This window comes from Zosterops lateralis, assembly GCF_965231275.1.
Source record: "Zosterops lateralis genome assembly, chromosome: 4".
NCBI lineage: Eukaryota > Metazoa > Chordata > Aves > Passeriformes > Zosteropidae > Zosterops > Zosterops lateralis.
In genome coordinates this window covers 50,035,906-50,059,455 of record NC_139765.1, presented here as the reverse complement: position 1 = coordinate 50,059,455, position 23,550 = coordinate 50,035,906, and the positions used below count along the sequence as shown (strand labels likewise).

The 23,550-nt window shown below is 35.5% G+C and overlaps 1 protein-coding gene across 2 annotated transcripts in view; it reads left to right on the top strand.

The window, feature by feature from the left end:
• CTTNBP2 (cortactin binding protein 2) overlaps positions 1–23,550 on the top strand; it is a 67,555-nt gene that overhangs the window by 41,243 nt on the left and 2,762 nt on the right. Inside the window, exons 8-21 of one of the 2 annotated variants that reach the window (XR_014589958.1) lie at positions 2,980–3,097; positions 5,455–5,721; positions 7,070–7,165; positions 7,583–7,662; positions 8,779–8,865; positions 8,949–9,048; positions 10,794–10,946; positions 11,252–11,439; positions 13,844–14,022; positions 17,335–17,540; positions 17,766–17,951; positions 19,720–19,780; positions 20,674–20,768; positions 22,866–22,967. Coding sequence is in view for 1 of the 2 variants with exons in the window: in XM_083860263.1 (XP_083716389.1) it covers positions 2,980–3,097; positions 5,455–5,721; positions 7,070–7,165; positions 7,583–7,662; positions 8,779–8,865; positions 8,949–9,048; positions 10,794–10,946; positions 11,252–11,439; positions 13,844–14,022; positions 17,335–17,540; positions 17,766–17,951; positions 19,720–19,780; positions 20,674–20,806; positions 22,866–22,967 (1,956 nt within the window). In the remaining variant the exon portion in view is untranslated. Of the gene's footprint in view, positions 1–2,979; positions 3,098–5,454; positions 5,722–7,069; positions 7,166–7,582; positions 7,663–8,778; positions 8,866–8,948; positions 9,049–10,793; positions 10,947–11,251; positions 11,440–13,843; positions 14,023–17,334; positions 17,541–17,765; positions 17,952–19,719; positions 19,781–20,673; positions 20,807–22,865; positions 22,968–23,550 lie in introns of both variants that reach the window. The other variant, XM_083860263.1, reaches the window with a different exon arrangement.

Genomic DNA, 23,550 nt, shown 5'->3' with positions numbered 1-23,550 from the left:
TATAGATCAACTTGGTTTAACAGAGATAGACCTCCAGTGGACAATTTGTCCTAGAATCTAGGTGTCAAATGGAGTGAATTACCATAGTTAAATGTCTACCTCTTATGGAACATTAATAAAGAGAGGAAACTTGAGATTTCCAAAGTTAAGGTGAGATGAATCCCACCCTGAATCCCAGTTCGTTGGATGTCATGTACTTATAGATATTAGATGGACATAATTTCCGGTTATGGGTAGGAATGATTTCACTATGAACAATTTTTCCACTGTGAAGGAGGGGAGAAGAAGAAATTTGAGAACCAGACTTGTGCAGACATACATTGTTTAATTTATTATTTTGGGCAGCCTTTTTAGCAGGCAACAAAATGTTTTTGTGAGGTTGGGATAACTAATGACATGGATGACCTGACAGATCCTACTGATTACGAACAGGAAGTTTTGTGGAAATTTAATATTACTTCTTGACATCAGAAGCTACACTTCTAACACTGACAATTTCAAAGACTTCTTTTTATATGGTAGCTGTCAGTCAGATCTCACTGTAAAATTTTTACCTGGGAAGAAAATAGAGGGTGCTAAACACAGAAGAGTGAATTTTAAGAAAATACAGTCCAAGACTTCAAAAATCAGCATCTGTTTACATGCCTAGTTCAATATCTGTCATTATGTTTGCTTTTTTTCCTGATAAGTTTACGTTTTAAATAGATAAGTTCGAAATAGACACAGATTTAAGATTAAGTTCAAGTTATGGGGTTTTTTAGGGACAGCCACTGCTTACTCGGCATTTTGCATTAGAAAGAGTCAGTGTTCCATTACCAGTGTCTGTTAGGAAGGTGCAGACTCTCATTCCAGTTTCCACTCATGCAAATTTAGATGGAGTTTAAGATATTTGCTGTAGTCTGCAAATATCTAAATAATGTGCACTGTATTGGCTCTTTCTGCAATAATATAATCCTCAGGAACTTTGAATTTAGGTTTCATTTGCTGTCTAAAACTGTTTTGACTAGGTGATCTCTGAAAGTTATGACGCTGAAGTTTTCACATATGTCATTCATGAATAAGTGAAGGGTTTCAGTTTCTAAGTACATTCCACATCAACAGTTTAGTAAGATGTCCATTTTGGGGTTGAGGGGAGTCTCATAGGGGATGAAGGTGGTAAAGAGCTGGCAGTCAGATTCCTGGTTTTGATGTTGCAGAGACTATAGAATTGTATTTGATTTAATGCATTTATTGGCTTGAGATATGTTTGGGATATTTAAAAGCTTTAAAAGCTTAATAGCCATCTCCAAGTGCTGTTAACACTTCAACTTCATTCTCTAATCTATTATGTACACTGCATGTCATTCATTCCAGTGCATGATAGCTGCATATAAGCAGTGCTGGCACTTGCATCCTCTTGTTCTGACATAAGTAGGGGCCATTCTTTACAGACTAATTCTGCTAGAACATCTTAGCTGTTACTTCATAGGCAGCAGATACAACAAAAATCCTCATTTTACTAAGGAAATAAGTTGATTTCTTTGTTCTGTCCCACTTCTTCCTGCTTTACTTCCCATTTTCAGCCTCACAGTTCAGTCCTCAGCCTTCTGCTGTTCCACTATTCATTGCTCCTGTTTGAGAGATAGTGTTAACAAACTAACCTGGCAAGAAGAAAATATGTGCCTTTTTCTGCTTGATATCCTTCTGGCAACCTAAGTGAGCTAATAATTCTTTTTTTAAAGTACTTATAGGTGCTGTAACTACAGCCTTGTAAGATTTCACCTCACAGGCAGATATACCTTGAATGACTGCTATATTTATGGTCTCAGGGTGTCAGATACACTGACAAAAGTTTCTGTAGAACAGCTACAAAATAGGTAACACTATGTCAACCTGCAAGGAGCCACTCTTCTGCATCGAAATGCTCAAAAGCTGCTTCTCTGTGTTTATAAGGTTTAATTTCTCTGCTGTGGTTAACCCCAGACATTATCAATACAGTATTAACTAGTATAATTTCTATTGGTTTCTTTTTTTTACAATATAGCTGTGTCTTTAAAAGCATATCTGAGATGGCAAAGCTTTCATGAAGGCCACCTCTATTGTTGCAGAATCGTGGTCATTAGGAAACAAGGACTTAATCCTTTTGCTGATTGCTGATCAATCAATTTGAATGTAGTTTTATGAGAACTCTTTTATCCCACACTAATTTGGGAGGATCATGAATAATTTTTCATGTTACAGTATGATTCTTCCAGTCCAAATTTATATGCTGATAGCTTGTTTCTAATTTCAATGATTTTTTTCTTTTGTTGAGCATTTGACATATTTTAGAGGGCATCATGTTGTTGGCATCCACCAGATGTTTGTGCTCTGACTTAGTAAAAATGCATTCTTACAATGCTTGCAGAATTCCAGGTTTCTGCTTGCAGAAATTCTGCCAAAGAAGAGGCTTGCAAGGTGATTTTAAAATTATTCTTTTTTTGTGTCCCACTCAGGTGTCAGTCATGATGGAAACTCCTACTTGGTGAATAACAAAGTGAAAACTGGCTTTATGGATTGTTATCTAAACAGATTAATTTATTAGTCTGTATTAAGTTTTAGAATTGCTTATTTAGTGTTGCTTGGACATTGAGGCCAGGATGTTCAAACCAGGATAATAGCTGGGTTTCTGCCTCCTTATCAAACCTGAACTAGTGGCCAGATGTAAGAATTTCTTAATTCAGCTAAACAGCGTTTGATGCATAGAGACAGTAGAACCCCTGGCTCTGTATGTTCTGCTATTTTAAAATCATTATTTGACACTTTCAAGTCTGCTATAAAATAGTTTTACTCCTGGCTTTCAACTCCATAAAAAACATCATTTTATCTATAGAAACTCTGTAGCTGATTGTCTTTGGAAATGCATGTGTAAGAATTTTAATTAGGAATCTAACTACATATTGGTACAACGCTTTAGTGCAGCAAATGGACAAGTAAATAATACAGTTCCTACCTTTGCAGAACTGTCTAGAAATCCTTTGTAGCCATGGAGGACTAGAGGCTGAGAGAAAAGATAAGTGTAATCGAACTTTGCATGATGTTGCTACTGATGATTGCAAACATCTCCTAGAAAACTTAAGTAAGTAAATGCTATCAGCACTACATAAAAATGTTTTTAGCAGAAAACTTGTGGGGCAAAAAATGAGAAATATGATAAGGGTAGTTATCACTTTTTTTTCACATCACAATATTAAATTACCTTGATCAAGCAAGTTTCTATTCTCCAAATTTTGCAAAAGCATATGATAAAATTTTGTTGGAGCTTATTAAATTCCTCATGTCTTTGTTTCTAAAACATTCAAAAAGATGGTACTTACTGTATACATTTGCAAATATTCATACTCTCTTAAAATTTCTGAATTTATTATTGGTAATTACTTTTTCAAAAGCCATTGCCCTCCTCTTATCTTTTCTTCAAATTCTTGCAGAAATAGTGGTGGATAGCTGTCAAATTTCCTCAGTCTAAGACGATCATCTAATCATATCTGATTCTCTTTCTAGAACATAGTTTTTGTCATTTGTTTATCAGTGAGGGGATTGTTTGTTTAATTCTTCAAATATGTCTTAGAGACAACATCAAAGCACTTCTTTTTTCCAGCATCAGTAACTTCTGCAAGAAGATTGCTCTTCTGTTGAAACCTTTCATCATCTTCCTTCTCTGTAAGAAGAGAAAATTTGGTAGAGTAGGCTCATCTTTGTATTTCTTGAGACAAAACTTAATTCATCCTCTCACTAGTTTTGAGTATTTTATATCACTGTATAAATCTAGATATAGCTATATCTATATATACAGAGAAAGATATCTATATTTCTCTGTATGGTTAGAATTATGGCATTTGTAGATTTGTAGGCTTTATTTTTTCACTCTTTTTTGTGTTTGTCTTGTGGGATATAGGGATGTGTGTAGTTGAATTCACTGCTTATCAACAAATTAAGGAAGTTTTTTGTCTGCCGATTCTGATTTTCTTCTTCGTCTATTTTAAATCCCAGTTCTTATCATTTTGCTGCAGGTTCAGAGGGAAACACAGCTCACTTTCCAATAGGCACTCCTCCATGGTCATCTTTATCAGACTGAAGCAAATTTCTGATGGCTGAATCTGTAGCCTGTTAAATTAGTGCTTTTATTATTTCCATCAGTCTTAGTACCTTGTGTCTCTGGTCATGCTTGTCATGAATCCAACGACTTTTATCAGCACAGAACCTTTGGTCTCCCCTTCTCTTTCTTCTGTACACCTTAAGCCAAGACTGCATTTTTGGGTAAGGTGTCCATGTACCATCCTCTCCCTTCCTCACATGGAGCTCCAGTAAGGTTTCCACTGTAGGACAGGAGGATGTGCTCCAACAGATCTGAAAGACTGGGGGCCAGGACTGCCAGCTATGGCTTAGAGGTCACATGTTGAAGTTTAGGCATACACTGTACCTCTGTCCTAGGGGCCTGTTTCCTTGTGGAGAACCCTCTGTACTCCTTACAGGCTGTGCTCATTTCCCTGAGGTCCAGCCATCGGAAGGGCAAGCCTTTGATGCATTATCACAATTCTGTATCTGAAGGACACCTCTGAGTAATCTTCTCCTTATGGTAGGCTAGTGGCTTTAAATCAGAGCTTTTCTGACATCAGGAAAACTTCATTGGTTTGTATCAGCTGAAGATGTGGCTTCTGGACACAAAAGGGAAACAAAGATCATGTTGCAAGATTTCATAATAAGCTGATATGGGTTTTTTTTTTATGATGCACTTTTAAAATTTGAGATATAATTTCTGAAAGGTATTCTTTAGCATGAAAATTAGAAGATAGTTTCCTTTTCATTTTTAGTCATCTAAATGAGCTCCAGAGACTGTTGCTTCTATTGAGTTGTATTCCAAAGAGCAAGATTTAAAATACTCCATAGTTTCTAGAATGTGCATGTAAATTTCATTTTATAACATTTTGTCAGTTTACTCTATAGCAAATCAAATATACCCTTTCAAGTGCGTTTTCTGTCTTAGCTCTTAGCTTTTTATTTAAAGATGGTTGGCTCAACTGTGTTTTCCACTTGTGCACTAGTGCCAGAAAATTATTTTCTACATTGCTAATAAAAAATGTGCACAAACACAATGAACTGAAAAATTAAGACATTGCCTACCATCTGTCTTAATTTATAAGTAATTAGTCTATAAAGAGGAAACATATGATAAAGTAAATTTGGTCTTGTTTCCTGTTTTTTAAGCATAATTATTCTGAACTTTTTTGTAAAAAAATATACATACCTTGGTATTTTCATAACTGCTCTGATTTTGTTGTGGTGATCTGTGCTGTTCTTTACCATTTGCTTCTTTGTAGCAGGAGTTGTTTTGTAGCTTTCCTTTGTAATATTAGATGATACTGGTTTATAATGATGGGATTATTTTAAATTGAGTTTTACTGTTTTTCTCATACTTGGTGTTTTGTTTTTCAACAGATGCTCTTAATGTACCTGTAAGGATTTCATTCAGTGGCATTGAACCGGTCCATTGTGGTACAGAAGAATTTGATACAATATGTGCTTTAAATATCCGCAAGCAGACGTCATGGGATGATTTTTCAAAAGCAGTGAGTCAGGCAGTGACAAACCATTTCCAAGCAATCACTTCTGATGGATGGAGGAGCCTAGAAGATCTGTCATTTAATAGTGCTGCAGAATCCAACATTGGCCTCAGTGCAAGCAGCATATTTTCTATCAAACTAGGTATCAATATTGGTGTTAATGAAAAAAGCAAAACTTGGGAGTTTTCTTGAATTTGTGAAATCTTCTAAGATAAAAATATATTTGAATTACTGCATCTTTTAAAGCTTAGACAAGAAAGACCAATACTAGATATGAAAATTTGAACAGTGCTGGCATGAAAGCAGTCCTGTGTCTATGGGACAATTAAAGATGCACTTTAATATAATCTTGGGGATCATGAGGTCCTATGTTAATTAGTCTTTTAGTACTCCAGAGGAGAAATCAGTATATCAGGTGAAACTAAATTCTCACCCTGAGTGCTGTGGGCAGTTTTGGATGTCACAATATAACAAAAAGTAATTGGGGAGTGTCCAAAGGAGAGACATGAGGATAATGGAGGGCCTTGAGGAGAAGCCATAGGAGGGGTGGCTGAGGTCACTTGGTCTGTTCAGCCTGGAGAAGAGGAGACTGAGGGGAGACCTCATTGCAGTTACAGCTTCCTCATGAGGGGAAGAGGAGGGGCAGGCACTGATCTCTTCTCTGAAATGACCAGTGATAGGACTTGAGGGAATGGCCTGAAGTTGCATCATGGAGGTTTAGGTTGGATATTAGAAAAAGGTTCTTCACCCAGAGGATGTTTGAACAGTGGAACAGGCTCTCCAAGGACATGGTCACAGCACCAGCCTGACAGAGTTCAAGAAGCATGTGGAAAATTGCTCTAAGGCTTATGGTGTGACTCTTGGAATGTCTTGTGCAGAGCCAGGATTTTGGTGATCCCTATGAGTCCCTTCTAACTCAGGATATTTTGTGGTTCTACAAAAACAATTCAAAGCCCACTTTGCTTCTTTACAGTACATCCAAAATATACAGTAAATACAGACTGTAAATTACTGGCATAGGTAAACAGAATTGCTGTTTTACATAACTTCACTTGGCAAGGTACAAAAGAGAAATCTTTAAAATTATGAGAAATTGGGCAAAATGTGGTGGTCTTAGTAACAGTAGTATAGGTTTCTGAAAATCCTTGTACTTCATCTTAAATCTCCTTTCTTCCTCCACCTTCTCATCAACAAAACTGAACCTTAGCCACATTAGACTGGGGGAATTATTCTATTTTACTCTATTTTAAGTGTAAAGATAGAATGACAGGCTAGCTGTTTAATTTGTGTTCCAGCTGGCAGAAAACACTAGTAACTTCAGTCGTATATCAAATAATAGCATAATTTAGTACATCTCATACATGGGGCTGCTGTGTTGGTCAAATTTGTCAGTATATGCACACAATCTTTGTAAGCAAGTGAATATGCTTGAGTGTATTCCTTTATGTACCTACAAGGAATCTCTCTCTCTTATTTTTTCTTTTTAACAGGAAACGTTTCATGGTCAACAGGTCAGATTTTTTCCCAGCCACCATGGGACTTTTTGAAGAACAATAGAGCTGAGCATATCACAGTGTTTTTGTTAGGTAATTTTCAAGTCATAATTTTTCAGTTTTGAATGTTAAGGCACTCCATATGAAATACATAATTTGAGAGTCATTTGCTACTGGTTTTGTTCATCAGTGTTTCTTGATTCTGAGGCATCATATCCATTTAATTGTTTAACTAGATTTTAAAGTATCTACAACATTTAGAAAAGATGCTGGCTCATTAAAGTCTTACTGCCTTTTTCAGTCATATAGTAGTATATATATTGCTTATGTCATGGATACCCATGAATCTATGGTGCTAGATAAATGCCTTTCATTTATTCATTATTTTAATATGCATAGCCTCTCATTTTAAAAGGTCTCTGTTGAATACTGCATAAAAATCAAATGTATGAGTCACACATGCATGTAAACGAGAGATTTACGAAAGTTATTTATATGTCTCATTTTAAGGACCTCAGGAAGGCTGTCTAAACAGTGTGACTTACGCATCCATGATCCATCTTCAGACACTTCAGAATTATCTCCGCCTGGTCAGTAATAAGCTAGTTTCTCTTTGCAGGCTAATTGTTTGTCAAAATACTTCTGTAACAATGTTGACTAAAATCAGGGTTTTTTTCTCTGTGAAAGAACATCAAGACTTCCAAAAAATGAAATGGGATGAAAACTGTTTTAAAATAAAGTTCCCCCTAAATTTACCCTTAACTTTAGTCTTGTGAGGGCATTAACTTTCTTCTTTAAATAGCTACTATCTGATTAACTGAACTTCTTGAAAATATATTAAAAGCTCTCTGATATCTTATTGCTTTCCAAAGTTATTTTATCTCATTTTTTGAGGAGAAAGTAAATTAGAATAACATTCATGTAAGCAATTATTTGAGACTTGAATTTTACTACTAGCCTATGTAGAAAAAATTTATTACTAGCCTATGTATTACTATCTCCTGTAACACTGCTTATTTAATACCTCAAAATGTAAGCATAGTTGAATAATATGAGATAACTTTCATAGATCATTTCTTTTAACATTGTATAAAATCAGAATTAGTTTAGAACCTGCTTTATTTCTGCTGGGTCCTTGGATAGGATTTTATGTTGTCAGGAGAGCATGCCACAGGTTTCTGCTCTATTCAGCCATATTGAACAGAGGTATGAATGTGTTCCCTTTCTGACATTTTAGAGGTAAAATTGAGTTAAGATTTTAAAATATTATAAAAAATAACATGATCCCATTTCTACTGCAAATAAAGTCCTCAGTCTTAATCCTTAATTTAGCAGTGATTTAAACTGATGACTTTGGCATCATTCTGATGTCTATATTTTAATTCAAGATCAAGAAATATTGTGATTGCTAAACTTACTGTTCGCAGATGAATGTTTTAAGTTTTGAAGTCTGTTGTAACAAAATACCTTGCTATGTAGTTTTACAAGTTAGGATATAAGTTTATCAATATATTTCCAAGATATTGTATGCAAATATTGTCTACTTTGAAACTAGTATAGTAAGCATTATCATCTCCGGTAGTGCAAATCAAAGAATTTTGTCTTTTAGGTGCTGATTGTGTCATCTAGGTTAAAAAAAAATCCAAGTCTGAATTTCCAAGAACTATTTATTTATTAAATAAATATTTATATTTATCTGTCTGTAGGTTGAACAATACCGTAACGTCATATTCCATGGTCCTGAAGGAAGTTTGCAAGATTATATAGCATATCAGATAGCGGCCTGCATGAAGGTATTTGCACAAATATATGAAGTAAATTAGCCCATAAACCAGAGTTTTCACTATTTCACCAAATATATAAATTTTCAACACAGCAAAAGCAAGTGGCTGCAGGATCTACATGTGAGATCATTAAAGTTGAAGTGGATGCTGATTTCTCCAAGACGCAACTTGCAGAACTGTTCATCAGTAATGGTAAGAACCTAATCTTGGTGATTTGCAGGAAAATTTTTAACAGTGCAAGGTAAAGAAATGCATAGAACCATTTTGCATAGTGGTTGGCATGTTTTAATGGAACCCATAGATTTTCAGGTGCTTGGGGCCAAATAGACGAGTCTTAAGTGAGGGAGAGCTGAGCATGACAGAGCTCCCAAATAAGGAGCTCTATCAAAATTCACACCATTTAAGTAAAATTTGCAGGTTTAAATATTTATTTTTGTCTCATTCTTTTTTCCCTTTGTTTGTGATCCTTTCAGAGTTGGTTGCTCTGGTTCAGATCTACTGAGTCAGGAGGTCTGAAGGTCTGAAGGTCTGCTCTGTGTGCTCATGAGCAAAAGCAGATCCATCCCATTAAGTTGTACAGTGCTGCGTGGTGCTCTGTTCTGTTTGTTCTTGTACTGCCTGGTGTAACTTCAGTCTATGGCAGCTTTTTCTCTAAGGAAGTCCTGGTCACAGTTCCCAGGATAGCTTGTGCCAGTGATTATTCCCACATGTCACTTCCAGTGCCATCACATTGGTGGGAGAGAAGAGACCATTTAGTCAGAAATCAGCCAGGCTTTGGTGCTTGGCCTGGAGGCAAGAATGTCACTCATAGTTTGGTTTGTTTACCGGCCACTGTCTCTTAGAAAAGCTGCTTCTTTTGGATGCTTTACACTGTGTCAGCAACGGTCTCTTTTTAATAGTCTGGTTTTGCATTCAGCATGGTGCTGCTGGTTAAGTCTCTCATTTTTTCTGCCAGCTTCTTTCCCCACTGTTCTGCTGCATCTCCTTTCCTAAGAGAGCATTTCTCCTCTAAATGAATCCATCTGACACAGAGAGGGTACCTGTCCTCTCTCTTCTCAAGCTGTAGCCTCTTAATAAAACAGGGCAGTAATAGTCAGGAAACTGCAACTAAATATCAATGATCAGGTACAGTGAGTTTTGCCTTATTGTCAGTCATTTTCCTTAATGAGCATTGTTAGCAGCACCTTCAAGAGGTTGTGAAACAATGCAGGGCACAATATAGTCAGGATAAGTTTTATTTTATGTATGTTTTACAGAAGCATTCACCTGGTATTTAGAGTTGCAAGAACACTTGCAAGGATGTGCCTTTTTTAAGCAATAAGATGTTAAAATCAGGAAAATTAAAGGAAAATATTTAAAATATTAAAAAATATATAGATGTCATTTTAATGCCTATTAGATTCAGGTGCTACTGGGTTTGCCTCATACTAGATCTGATTATTTAAGTGATTCTTAAAGATACTGAAGAGAAGATTGCCTACTTCTCCTAGAAGTTTGCTACTATCTCACAGAATGATAACATTTCATATAAGCATGGACTATTCTTGAACCATTTCTCACTACATGGTATAAAAAGTACATGTTAAAAGTTTAAGATGTAGTACAGCAAATTAAAGAAATGTTTAAAGATGTCTTTCCTATCTTTTCTGTTTTATTTATATTCCTTCATAAAGATCTTATTATAGCCATTTCAGAAATTTATTTTAATCATACCTTTCAATTTTTTTCTTAATATACAGTATGATACAGCTTGATTTTATGCTTTCAATTTTAAACTTATTACCTAGTCTGTCTGCTCCTGTAAACAAGTTAAAAAGGAAAAAAAAAAATCCTTTGTTGCACTAGTAGCAGTAAATTCTGTATAAATAGATAAGTAATAAATAATAAATAGAAGTAGATTTTCCTAAGTATACAATAATGGGATTTTTCTATTTCAGCTTGTCTGATCCCAGTGAAACAGCCTCCTGTAAACAAGACAACAATTGTGATTTTAGAAAATCTGGAGAGAGCTTCTTTATCTGAATTACTTGGAGATTTTCTAGCACCTCTTGAGAATCGAAGTTCAGAAAATCCCTGCACTATTCAAAGAGGTATTTAAAGAACTTGGGTTGTAGAAATGTTTGTACTACAGTAAAACATTATTGTAACATTACAATTCAGTAATACATTATTGTAATGTATGACAAGCAGGGAACAGGAGAAAAATGTAATTTGTTCAGTTTTTATATTTTATTGTAAGCAGTTGTCCTTAAAAAAGTAGCATATTTTTTAGCTAATTTATGGTGGTTTGTGGGTTGTTTTTCCTTTCTAATTATGTCGCTGCTTCTTGCTTTTATATGAAATCATGTCAAGGCTTTGAGTATTTCAGTTAAGTGTTTTATGGTTCCTTTTTTAGCAAATGGCGTTTCTGGTGCTTTTTACTTTCATGAGAACTGCTTTTTACTGGGGACCATTGCAAAGTGCCATCTTCATGGCTCTGACCTGCTGGTTCAGCAGCATTTCCGTTGGGTTCAGCTTAGATGGGATGGGGAGCCAATGCGAGGCTTGCTTCAGAGGATTTTAAGGAGAAAAGTAATAAACAAGGTAAGAACTCAAATCAGCTTCAGCAGTTACATTAATCACCTGGTCTGTCTGTCTATATATGATGGTAATGCCAAAGGCAGAGCAGATAACTTCAGTTGTTTCAGGAAAACAAGGCATTCTGTTCTGGGAAGATGCAGGCTGTGTATGTGGAAATAATGTGCTTGGATTATAGAAGGGTGTGCAGCCATGGCTGATTGGCATAAACCATTAGTTGGTTGCAAATAGTGATACTGTGGCTACTTGCTTGTCCACTGCTTGAAACATCCTTCAGTATTTTTTTTCAACTTCTTTCTTCTGAGAATGATACTAAAAATCAGTTCAACAAACCTAAGTCTCATTTTCAAAGAATTTATTCTCAATATCTAAAATAAGATAGTCATATATTAGTTTTTTCTTAAGTTTTAAGCAGAAAACTATTTTCCATGATTTTCAGCTCAAAAGAGGGGCAAATTATATAATTAGAAAAGTTGTTTTGAGCTAAGAGTTATGCTGAAGCTGAAACAAAAGTCCAAAAGAGAATAAAGACAGGAAGTCTGTTTTAATATTAATAAATAAACAAAGATGGGAAATGAAAAGAAAGATGTAGGCAAAAGAAGAATTGTGGACTTCGGAAAGTGTTTTGGAATACCATTTGAGTGTGATAGCAGCTATTACCAACAGTCAGGCACTGTTAGACATTTGCAGAAAGAGTTTAATCAAAACAGCTGACAGGAAAATAATCTTGGCAGCAGTTTTGAACAGGCTTATAAAGGGAGATTGTTCTAGGAATAGGAAAAACTGCCAGTAGTAAAGAGTCCTGTTGTGTGACAACAGACCTACTGTCAGTTTTGAGTGTTCAGCTGGATGTGTTGTGGTTGTCCATGGGGGTGTCATCTCCTGTACCCTTTGCCACAGTTCTCATCTATAAAGGCTTACTGATTCAAAGAGATCCTGAAGAGGAAATGTGTAGTAATTGAACATTTCAGCCAGGATAATGAAGACATTTAGAAACATTCCTAAGTATTCTTTAATTGTAAAAACCAGAATACAGAATGGAAAAAAAGAATCATGGGAAATCTATGAAACTCTTAATACACTATTTTCTTAGATTTTTTTTTTTAAGTTATGACTTCTTTATAGACAAAGGCTGCATCAGACTTACTCTGCCAAACTGGTTTGGCCACAAGAACTTGCAGCATCACATAACAGATGTCATTTTCAGGCTATTTTTGGGGGGCTTGATAGAAATCCTTAGTCTAATAGGTTAGAATTTGACAATGTAATAGATTCCTACCTCTGACTGAAGTTGAACAGAATTTGGACAGTAATCTCATTAAGTTTAATTTCTCTTGAGCATATATGTAGATGGTGTCTCTAGGGAGAAAAAGGCCATGTGTCTTCCTGTATCTTCCCTAATTAAATACTGAAATGCCTAGTGTGGTAGTGCATTTTTTGAACTACATACGTGTGCCATATGTAAACTCTCATGCCAGTTGGTACGGAACTTAAAACAGTGGATTGCAAAATCAAAAATAGAAGAAAGATTAATCTGTTGTAAACTCTAAAGCAGAATAGAAGCACATTTATTGTTGGATCCATAGGCCATTTCAAAGATCATTGCTCTGTATTATGAGCTGCTTGTTTGTGCTGCAATATTCATGTGTTCAGGTGAAAAGCTCTTTCCCCGTTAGTTACCATTAGGTAATATGGGAACAGTTTAAATGTTTTTCTACTTTAAGTTCACCTATAGACTCTATCAGGAGGCTCTGGCTTCAGTGCTGTCAGTTACTAACTATCTCTGGTGCAACTTTTAATGCTTCCTTCAATATAAAATGTTACAGAGGATAATACTAGGATTAGGATGATGAAGACTGTAATTTGAAGTCAGAGGAAACAGAAGATTTTTCTGGCAGTAAATAATTTGCCCTTAACAAGGCACACTAAATACACAAGTCTTAGAGGAAGACATCTTTCCTTCACTGCTACTAGATCTAAAAACAATATGAAAATCTACTGGACGTGTGTCTGGATTAAGATTTTCCTGTTCAGTGTGACAGGGCATTTTTACATATGCCTTATTTGTATCATAAACATTGCATTGTATATGGTAGGTATCTCTTGTAATCCTAATCTTAAACACCAGAAAAACCACTGCTACCAAAATTTCTGCCTCCGTTTCCCAGCAGTAATAAAGGCATGTCAGTGTATTGATAAGGATGTATCTTTTGAAGTGTAGTTGGGAGAATAAGGTTTAATACAGCAAGATGTCAATATATTCTGTAAAAAGGTTTGACATGTTTTTGACTGTTCGTGCTCTTTTAATAGCAACACATGCAATAAAAAACCCCCAAGCCTTTCTGAGGTTTCAGGGAAAGTGTTTGCAGCTCTGCTCTTATGCCATATCAAATATCTTTTCTCCTTGCAGTTCAGAGGCAAAGTACCTCCTCCATGTGATCCTGTGTGCAAGATCATAGACTGGATTCTTGCTGTTTGGCACCAGCTGAACTCTTGCTTATCACGTTTAGGAGCACCTGAAGCACTGATGGGGCCAAAGCATTTCTTCTCTTGTCCTGTGGTTCCAGGACACAGCCAAGCAACAGTCAAGTAAGATTTCTGTTTCCTGTTTGATGCTGTTCAGTACCAACTAGATAGTTGTGCTCCTCCCAAAACCCTGCTGACTCAGCAACCTTGAAAAAGCATTTTAATTGGAATCACTGAAAGTTTTAAACTTCTGTTGGCTATTTAATTACTAGAAGGGCAATTCTGAAGGACACAAGTGGGAAATGAGTGTCTAATACTGCACCAAAGTCAGTCTTCCCGTGATCTTTCATTTATTTTCTGACACAGAGGTTAAAAGATTCAGGAAAACTTGGGAAACTCTTTTTGAATTATATATAAAGGAGGTTTGGAGAATGATTTCTCACTCTTTTAAATACGTGGTATAACTTTAAAACATACATACACTTTAGAGATATATTATCTTAGTAAATAGGGTAGATATATATATTTAGTTAAACATATGGCTAACTGGCCAGTAAAATAAAAACATACTAAAAAATTAAGGAGATTTTGGCTTTTCTCACCTACAATTCCATAAACATCCGATCTCATTCCAAATGATAAAAGAAATAGTTAAAGAATTTTAAATAATATTGATTTCACGCTAAGATGTTTGGTTGTATGAGAGAAGTGATGATCCTCTAATTAAGATTCAAACTTACTCAGAATTCAAAATATATGGGTTTCTGGAGATGTGGCGAAACTTCTCACCGGTCAGGTTGCCACTTCTGTTCCTTCTCTTACCTGTTTCTCTTGTACTAGTTTCTACTGACTCTTCCTCCAGAAACCTTTGTTTAACACATGAGGGAGAGGCCTTTGCTTAGCATGTGCAGAGGCTGTCTCATTTCATGTTCTGTCTGCAGATCTTGATACTTTTTGCTTTAGTTTCCTTTTTATTCTCTAAAAGTACAGATTAGATACTAATCTTCAGAGTAATTAGCCAAGTCTAAATGTGGACGTAAGACCGACTTGAAATTTTATGGGTGCTGGTAAATAAAAAAAAGCATGCCATGCATCTGTCTCCCATCTTCCTCTTGAATCATGTCCTCTGAAATGTTTGAAGAATTTATTTATTGCAGTGGCATTAATAGAGGACAGAAAACTATTCTTTAGATATCTTAGGTATACATTTCTGAGTCTGGATTTTTCCTCAGTGTAACTCTGACTGGTTCCACAATGCTTTGAGTACAGCCCTAAAATGCCCTTTATTGTAGCCATATGCCATCTAACTTCTCATTTTAATATAGTTTTTGTCCACTAATAAACAATTAAAAAGCACAGCTCCAGTGAGCTCTTACTGGACACTTTTAGTTTAGCAGCATGATGGCTAACAGTAGGGTCACAGCTTTTAATAGCTTTTAATTAGCAGCTCACTGGTTGCTGTTACTTCAATCTAATTAACCATTCCTTTCCTCTTGCCCCTCCTCTCCACTGTGCTATTCTGTTGCTTTTTGCATTTAGTGAAGCTTCTCTGAGTCAGTCCAATTCATTAGAACAGCAGACAGCTATCTACAAATTGGGTTCACTGTGAACTGAGTGTTAGCATAAGACAAGAGGAAGAAGCAGCAGCAGGGGAGGCAAAGAGAACCTGTGACAGGAAATTGTTTCCTGCTGTGTATTTCATGTAGCTTCACCTGTTTTGGTGAGTAGAGTGAATAAATGAAGAAAATTTCAACTACATTTTTTCTTGGTTTAGGTTTAGGGACCTGAAGATGATGTTCCAACAGGAAAAACTTTCACTTTGCAGCCCTTTTTGAGGGGCAGGGGTATGTTAGACTTTTCCTAAGTATCAGCTATAGCAAAGAATGGGGGACTTGATCAGCATGAGCAAAAATACCAGGTTGGAATTTTATTTAGAGAGCATGCCCATCCATTGTTAACTGTTAGATTAGAATGGCCTCAATTAATTTTATCTTTGCAGTGTTCATTTCTGACCATTTATACTGGTAGTATTGCAAAATGTTGATAGCTAATGTAGGGAGAAATTGAAAGGAGAGAGTTCTTTATGACTAAAATACAAGCAATTGTTTATTTTGGTAGCTTAGCTAGCAGAAACAGACTGTAACTAGATGGAATAATATCTACAACATTATGCTAAGGAAGGTTCAAGGTCCTTCAAGGACCACTTGCAGTACACATTTTGCATTGTATTTTAACAATTGTACTAATTGTTTTTATAAGTAACTTTATCAAGCTTATAAAAGCACTTAGAGCATTTACATATCATAAAAGCTCAATCTTATACTTCAGAAGTGACCAAAAATATATCCTTCAAATATTAATGCATTCTAACTTCAAAAAAAAAAAAAAGGAAAAAAAAAAACCCAAAAGGTCATCATAATATTTTAGGTAATAGGATGGCTTCAGTGTATCAATGTATCCAGCAAAATCGTCCATTTAGGTCAAACAGACATTTTAGCTTTCATGTTTTCCGAATGGATTCCTGCAAAGCTGAACACAGCATGATAGCCTATAATTTCTTGCAGACCTTTAATATAAGCCATCGGACTCAATCTTACCATCTTCCTCCTGTAAGAGGATATAAGAATAAACAAAAAGAGTTGGAGTTGATCTTAAAAGATTGTCTCAGTGTCTGTTGTAGATGTGAGCTGAGCCCTAAGTCTAAAATTTCTAACCTTTATTCCCAGAGAACTCCTAAGTTATAAGAAATAGTATTTATTTTTCCATAACAAAATTTTTCACTTCTTTGCTAATGCAACATAATGCTTCTCTCTTAGAAAAGCAAAAGTCCCAGAAGACCTATGTCCCTTTTAATCAAATTTTTGAATCAAAATCAGACCCAGTCTCTAAACCAGACAATCTGCAATATCCACAACATCCTGGAAACACAGTTCACCATAGATCAAATAAACAAAGGAGGAGTAAGAGCAAGGCAGCTGTATGAATAGAAAGGCCTTCAAGTTTGGAAATGGAAGAATACTGGAAGGGGTACAACCAAAAGTGAATACCTCCTTTTTTCCATGCTGGCAGCAAATAGGCTAGGAATTAACACCTGCAAGCATGGAAATTTCTCCATGCACTTAAATTTTTTTTTGTATATACATGAACATACATCTTTCTGTGATTTTTTTTTTAGCCTTAAAATGAAAAGGATATTTTATAGTCCTTATCTGAAGGAGGAAAAGGATCAGGTGGTAAGTTTGTCAAGGCAAGCTGAAGAAATTTGGATCAAATAGTTTAATATAAAACAAACAAGTAAACCCTTCCTTAAATAAAATCAGTCCCTCTGTAAAATGGGATGCTTCTTTAAAATGCAAAATCTGATATGTTACCAAATATAAAGTCACAGGTTTTGATAATTGTTTTTGAAGTTAAAGGATTGGTTTTATACCACAGGTGGATGTCCAAGCTATGGAATGCTGTGATAGCTCCCAGAGTACAAGAAGCTATACTCTCCAGAGCCTCTGTGAAAAGACCATCTGTACCAGGACAAGCAATAGCAAAAAAAAATCCTAGCCAAGGGCAACAGGCTGTTGTTAAAGCCGCTCTCAGTATCTTGCTAAATAAAGCTGTTTTGCATGGCTGTCCTCTACCCAGACCAGGTAAGAGTGAACTGTCTGAAAGCCAAGTATTGTACATTGCTGAACTGGGGCTTTTAACTGCTTCCTTGCATTTTTAAAACTTCCACAAAACATAACCGTAGTTCTGAAGAGGTGGTGGGGTTAGAAGCATTTACAGTCATTAAACTAAATAGTTGTATAAGATACTCCAAGAAGAACCATTTGCAACAATCAGTTCTTCTTAACACTGTTTTACTTTTGTTTCAGAGCTAGATAATTATATAGCAGATTTTAAGGGAGGAAATTTTCCTTTATCTGCGGCTTCGAGCTACAAAAATTGTAGTAAGAAAAGAGGTGAGAATGCTTCTTGGAGAAAAGTGAGCACAAGCCCTCGCAAAAAGTCAGGCCATTTGTCCTCCCAGTCATGGAATAAGCAGGAGACAAATACTGAAGGTAAATAAAACTTTATATTTTCAGTTGCGGAGGTTTAAACTGTGTAGATGCAAATCAAACATTTCTCCTACATAATGAATTAATTTTTTTTTAATTAAATGACACTTATATTTATGCTCACCAGTAAAAACACTGTTTATTTTTTCACAAAAAAAATTACTCCTTTGTGACTGTGAGGTGTCCTAAGTAAGTTTGGTTGTTCTAATGCCCTTTCTGTTGTCTGACAATGAGGCAGGCATTGGCTCAGATGGTGGAATTATAAGCAGTGGTTCCATCTCTGACTGTATGGAATGACTCTGTATCAGTCACTTCTCCACATGAGAGAAAGCTTCATTACTTTATTGGTAATGAAATTAATTTTTAAAGCTTCATTACTTTATTGGTACTCCTTAGATTTGCTCCAAATTTACAGTGTAAATACTTTTTTGAGTTTCTTTACACTTACTTTATAACTTCACTACCAAGTGAATCCAGGTAAAAATAAATTAATACATTCCTCCCCAGATCATGCATCCCTTGTTCAGTCTTACTAGAAAAATTGAGTAGAATAATCTAGAAGCCCTGCAGTGGAAGAATGAAATTTTTGGGTTTAAATTGAAGATTTTGATTTGATTTTCACTTTAATTGAAAAAAATAAATGTTAAGAACTTTGTGTAGTCACGGATACTTTAAGTTTTCAATCATCTTCAGTATGTTGCGTGATAAAGCGGGCTTTATATGACTGGGTCTGTGCATGTGTATAAATGTGGAAGTTATATTAGTGGCTGACACTTTCAAAAATTCTTTTCACCCCAAGATGGTAAGTCATATAACAAATAATTTATTACACAGAGATAATGTATGGATATAATCAGCATAATTCTTCTAAAGGACACATACTTCTAGAAGGAAAACTTAGTATTATTGTAACTAAATACAATATCAAACAGAAAAACTTGCAGGGGAAAAAAATCAAAGTACTTGCTTTCTGAAAATGAAGGTAACTACTTCAGAGGGAAGATTTAGGAAGAGAGAGAAGAAGGCTTACGCACACGCACATGCACACTTTAGGAATAGTAAGATTCTAGCCTAAATTACCTCATATACAAAAGACAAGAAGTACTTGATGCTTGCTACTTTGCAGCACTAAAACGAGTTACTCATTTCTTCAGCCCTCGTTCAGAAAGAAGTCTGTTTTCTCTGACTCCAACTCTAATGTCCTAATTGCCAGTTCTCTGTTTGAATTGTGAACTTATCAAATCTCACTAAGAGGATTTAAGAAATGATGAACATAACCTGAAGTGAAGTGGTTGATGTTGTATCTTGTACCTGAGAATGTTCTTGGAATCCAGTTAATACCTGTGAATATAAGTTTAAAATTGAATTGTCAATTAATTTTAGTAGTCTTCTATTTTGGTCTATCAGAATCAAACGCTGTTGCTCTTTCCAGTAAAGGTAAATTGTTTGATTTTACCTCCATGAAGCAAATTTAAGTATTTTCTTGTTGGGAAGAAATTTCTTTGGGGAGAACCAGTAAGAGCGGTTCAAATGCCTAACACAGAAACCTCATGTCCTCTCTTTCACTAAAGCTTAAGGCAACTAATCCCCTATCTGCCATTTTAGCAGTTCCTTATCCCTGCCCACTTCTAAGGGATGTATTCTGATCTTTGACAGACCCTGTTGATACAATTAGTGAATGGGAACACATTTTCCTTGTTTATCATAGATTTTAGAATAAGGAAATCAACACACATGGTAGCATACTAAAAAGTCAATCTCTTTTGTGCAGGTATAAAATCTAAGACTCTGTTGCAACCAAACTGTAAGAAAAGAGCTTCTCTCACCACAAAGTAAGTTTTAATTTCTGGTATTTGTGACACTTCGCAAAAAATAAAGGTGATAGCATTCTGTTGTAAAGCAGCACACTATAATGAATAGATCAATAGTTTTTTTGGTAACATTTTGGTCCTATATCTGAAGAAAAGAAGTATTTTTAATTTTCATTTCTGAGAGGAAATAAAATTTATCTGCTTTGATACAATTTCAGAATCCATTTTTTTTTATTTCAAGCCTTGCAGCACTATGTGTCTTTTTATGTAATAGAATAGTCTATGACTTAAGAATGTTATGTAACACTTACTCTGCCTTGAAAAGTTGACCATATGCTTTTATCAACTGACATTATATTTTAAAAACTCCTCTGGCTATTTCAGCTTGCCGAATGGCAATTCAAGATGGTACAGTACATGCACTTTAGTCCCACTGATACAGAGTTTCCCTCAGAAGGAGTATAATTTAGCTAGAGGGAACTGCATTTGAGACTTCAGTTCAATCTGAAACATCAGTTCTACCTTATTCACAGGCACAGAGAAAATGGAATATTTATGCTTCCAGTATGCCAGAGGTTTTTTTAAGTGTTTAGAATTATTTCCAAAAAGCAGAGTGGAATGAAATTGATTGCTACATCTTAAAAAGAGGAGAGTCTTTGAAAATATTAGACAGAGGAATCCTGTGTTAGATTTTCAGAATAGAATAATTTGTACAGAAAGATCTATTATGAGATAATTATTGACAACTACTGCTGTCAGTTAAACAGATTTTACTTTGTTTCTCTTCGTAATAGTAAAGGTCATTTGGGAAAAAAAATGCTATTTTTGAGATGTCTATAATATTTATTTTTAAATTCTGTGTAATAGCTTGATTTAAATGTTCTCTGATTGTTTGTTTGGGTTTTTTTAACCAGATCTTCAGGGAAGGATCATTTGAGAACATTAAATCTGGAGCAAAGGCTGTCTGTTGGTTCTGATGATGAAGTAGATCTTGTGCAGGAACTTCAAAGTATGTGTTCCAGCAAATCTGAGCCTGATATAAGCAAGGTAAAAACAAGGCTTTTAAATAATTTACTGCATTACCATATTCGGTTGTTTGTTATGTGTTCAAAATAAATTTTTGATTTACAAGCCCTGCTTGAACTGAAGAAAATTATCAAATTATTTGGGAATAAACCAAAGTCAACTAATATATGATACATTTGAGGGTAAGTGTTCTGGTTCAGCATACAGTTATTTGAAATTACACCTTCATTTGAAATTATGCCTTCACCAATTTTTCTTGTAGAGATTTTTTCATTGGAGGATGATATTTCTATAGAATTATAGAATAATCTGAGTTGGAAGGGACGCACAAGGATCATTGAATCCAACACCTGGCTCTGCACAGGATCACACCAAGAGTCACACATTGTCCAAATGCTTCTTGAACTGTCAGGTTCGGTGTTGTTTCCACTTCCCTGTGAACAGTCATCCCTGCATTACTGTCCCCTTGTTATGTTTCATGCTCTCATTGCTCACAATGAGAGTCTTAAAGACATAGAAGCTTTTCCCTAATATGCATTGAACATTTGGTTTGTTTAATACAATCCCATCAGCCTTCACAGAACTGGCTTAAAGTTCCTCTGCACTATAGGCAAAATGCAATTTACTGCCCCAAGCAAGAGAGAATGGATTGGCCTAGTTCTTTAACAGTGACAAAAGAGGGTGAAGGATGCTTGCAGGGCTCATAGTTCTGGGCTAAATTCTGTGTTGAAATGAGTTGTGGGTGGCCAGTTGAAGCAGAGTATGGAGCTGTGGATCTCTCATTTTTCCTTTTATACCAATAACACGCAGCTTTCCCTGTGGCTGAAGCTGTTTATTCTTTTTCATCTTTCCTTCTAACACAGCTGAAGTGGATGGCTGTGACAGCAGGCTGTGTTCACACTGGAGCAGCTGTTCTATGTCTTTTTGAAACACAAATAGAGTCAGTCTTAGGCTATTGTCCAGTTAGGCTGTGCATGACATCCTCTAGGAATTCCCTGAACAGCAGTTACATTAGTTTTGCTTTATTAAGTATTCTGTTTATTCTTAGAAGACAACCAAGTTTTTATTAAAATAAAGAAATATTGTGTTTGGGAAGATTTGTCAACCTATTTATTGAAACCCTTTATTACAGTGTTTTGGTTTGGGTTGTTTTTTCTTAAAGTGTTTCAGTACATGTGTGAGTCACTTGCACCAAGCTGGCAAGCTAATCACTAGTCAGTTAGCAGGGATTTACTGTAGTTATCCTTAAAAGAATGGGATGTTCTTAAAGAAATGGTAACCAACTTAAAATTGTGTTTAATAACGTGCAAAGTGTAATTGCTTGTTGATGACAATACAAGGAAATATGGGTTAGATAAGGAAGGAGATAGATGTCAACTCTTTTGTTCAGTTTCCTCACCATGGGTGGAACCATCCTTGGCTGGAATTTCTGTTGGTAATTCCCCAGCTGCCTAGTAGAGTCTTGCAGAAGTAAGGGTGCTGTTGCATGCTTTCTTTGTGTGATGTTATTTCAGGCTGCCAACAGAATAAGTAGTTCTGTTCTTTAAATTGCCCTTTCACTCAAATATGTTCCTGCTGCCTGCACTGGGTTGGGATTGAGTACATTCACAGTTGCAGAATTGAATTGGATCAGCTTGCCCCAGGATAAAATACCTGGTTTTCTGTGAGGACACCATCTTGAGCAGGCTCTGTCTGTTATTTTCTGGTCAGGAAAAGTAGAAAAAGGGAAGGAAAAATAGTAGGGAAAAAACATGGCAGGAGAAAGAGAAAACTATCATTTGTTCTCTGATGTTTTTGAGGGCTGGGTAGAATTTGCTGGGAAACTGCCCTTAAGCTCCACTGAAAATTATTACTCTGGAAATGCATGTTTAATCTTCCTCTGATTATAGTTCATATGAAATCTCCATCTTCTAAAAATGCACTCAATAGTAAAGAAGAAATATTTTAATTGTTCTTTGGATATTTATGCATTGCATTGTACAGAAACCATGAAAATAAAATCAAGCCTCCAAAAGTTGGCAAATTAATTAATAATCTCTGTGAATAACTAAAAACTCATAATTTACTTATCTTCCTTTAGATTGCAGATTCTAAGGATGAGTTACTGATGTTCAGTAACCCCCAGAATATTCCTGTATTTTCAGCAAGTGGTACTAACCCAAAAAAAACAACAGCACAAAAGGTAGGTGAAATGAGTGTTACAGTAGGATAGGAAAGATGTCTTGAATTTCTCCAAGTCTGAATTTCTGATTGCGTCCTAAGAATTAGTGCCCTGTTTATTACAAGGAAACACCATCATAATTCTTAGGAAACTTGCTAGACTACCATGCCAAATACATGACCATTCTTTCATGTAATAGAAGCTAAAGATTTATTAAAACAATGGATGTTTTTGCTTTCAGTTTTGTCTTTTGAAATAAAGCCATCTCCCTAGGCCAAGTATTTTTGATATTACATTGACATTACAAGTTATTTCCATCAGATACGAAGAGAAATAAAAACCGGGTTTGTCGTTTCCTCTCAATTAATGTCATTCAGTAAGTTGCAAAAGCATCACTTTAAAAATTCTTGATGTAAAATTGCTGGTTGTTCTGATGTCAAAGCTCTCAGGGGCAAAAACATTTAAAAGACATATTACCAAAGTTTGTGAAGAGTAGCATTTTTTAGGGGTATTCAGTTCCTATTTTTGACCTAACTATTCATTGAAATATACAGTCATGTTGCTTTGTTATAAATGTAAATAAACTTCAGTGACTTCAGAGTAG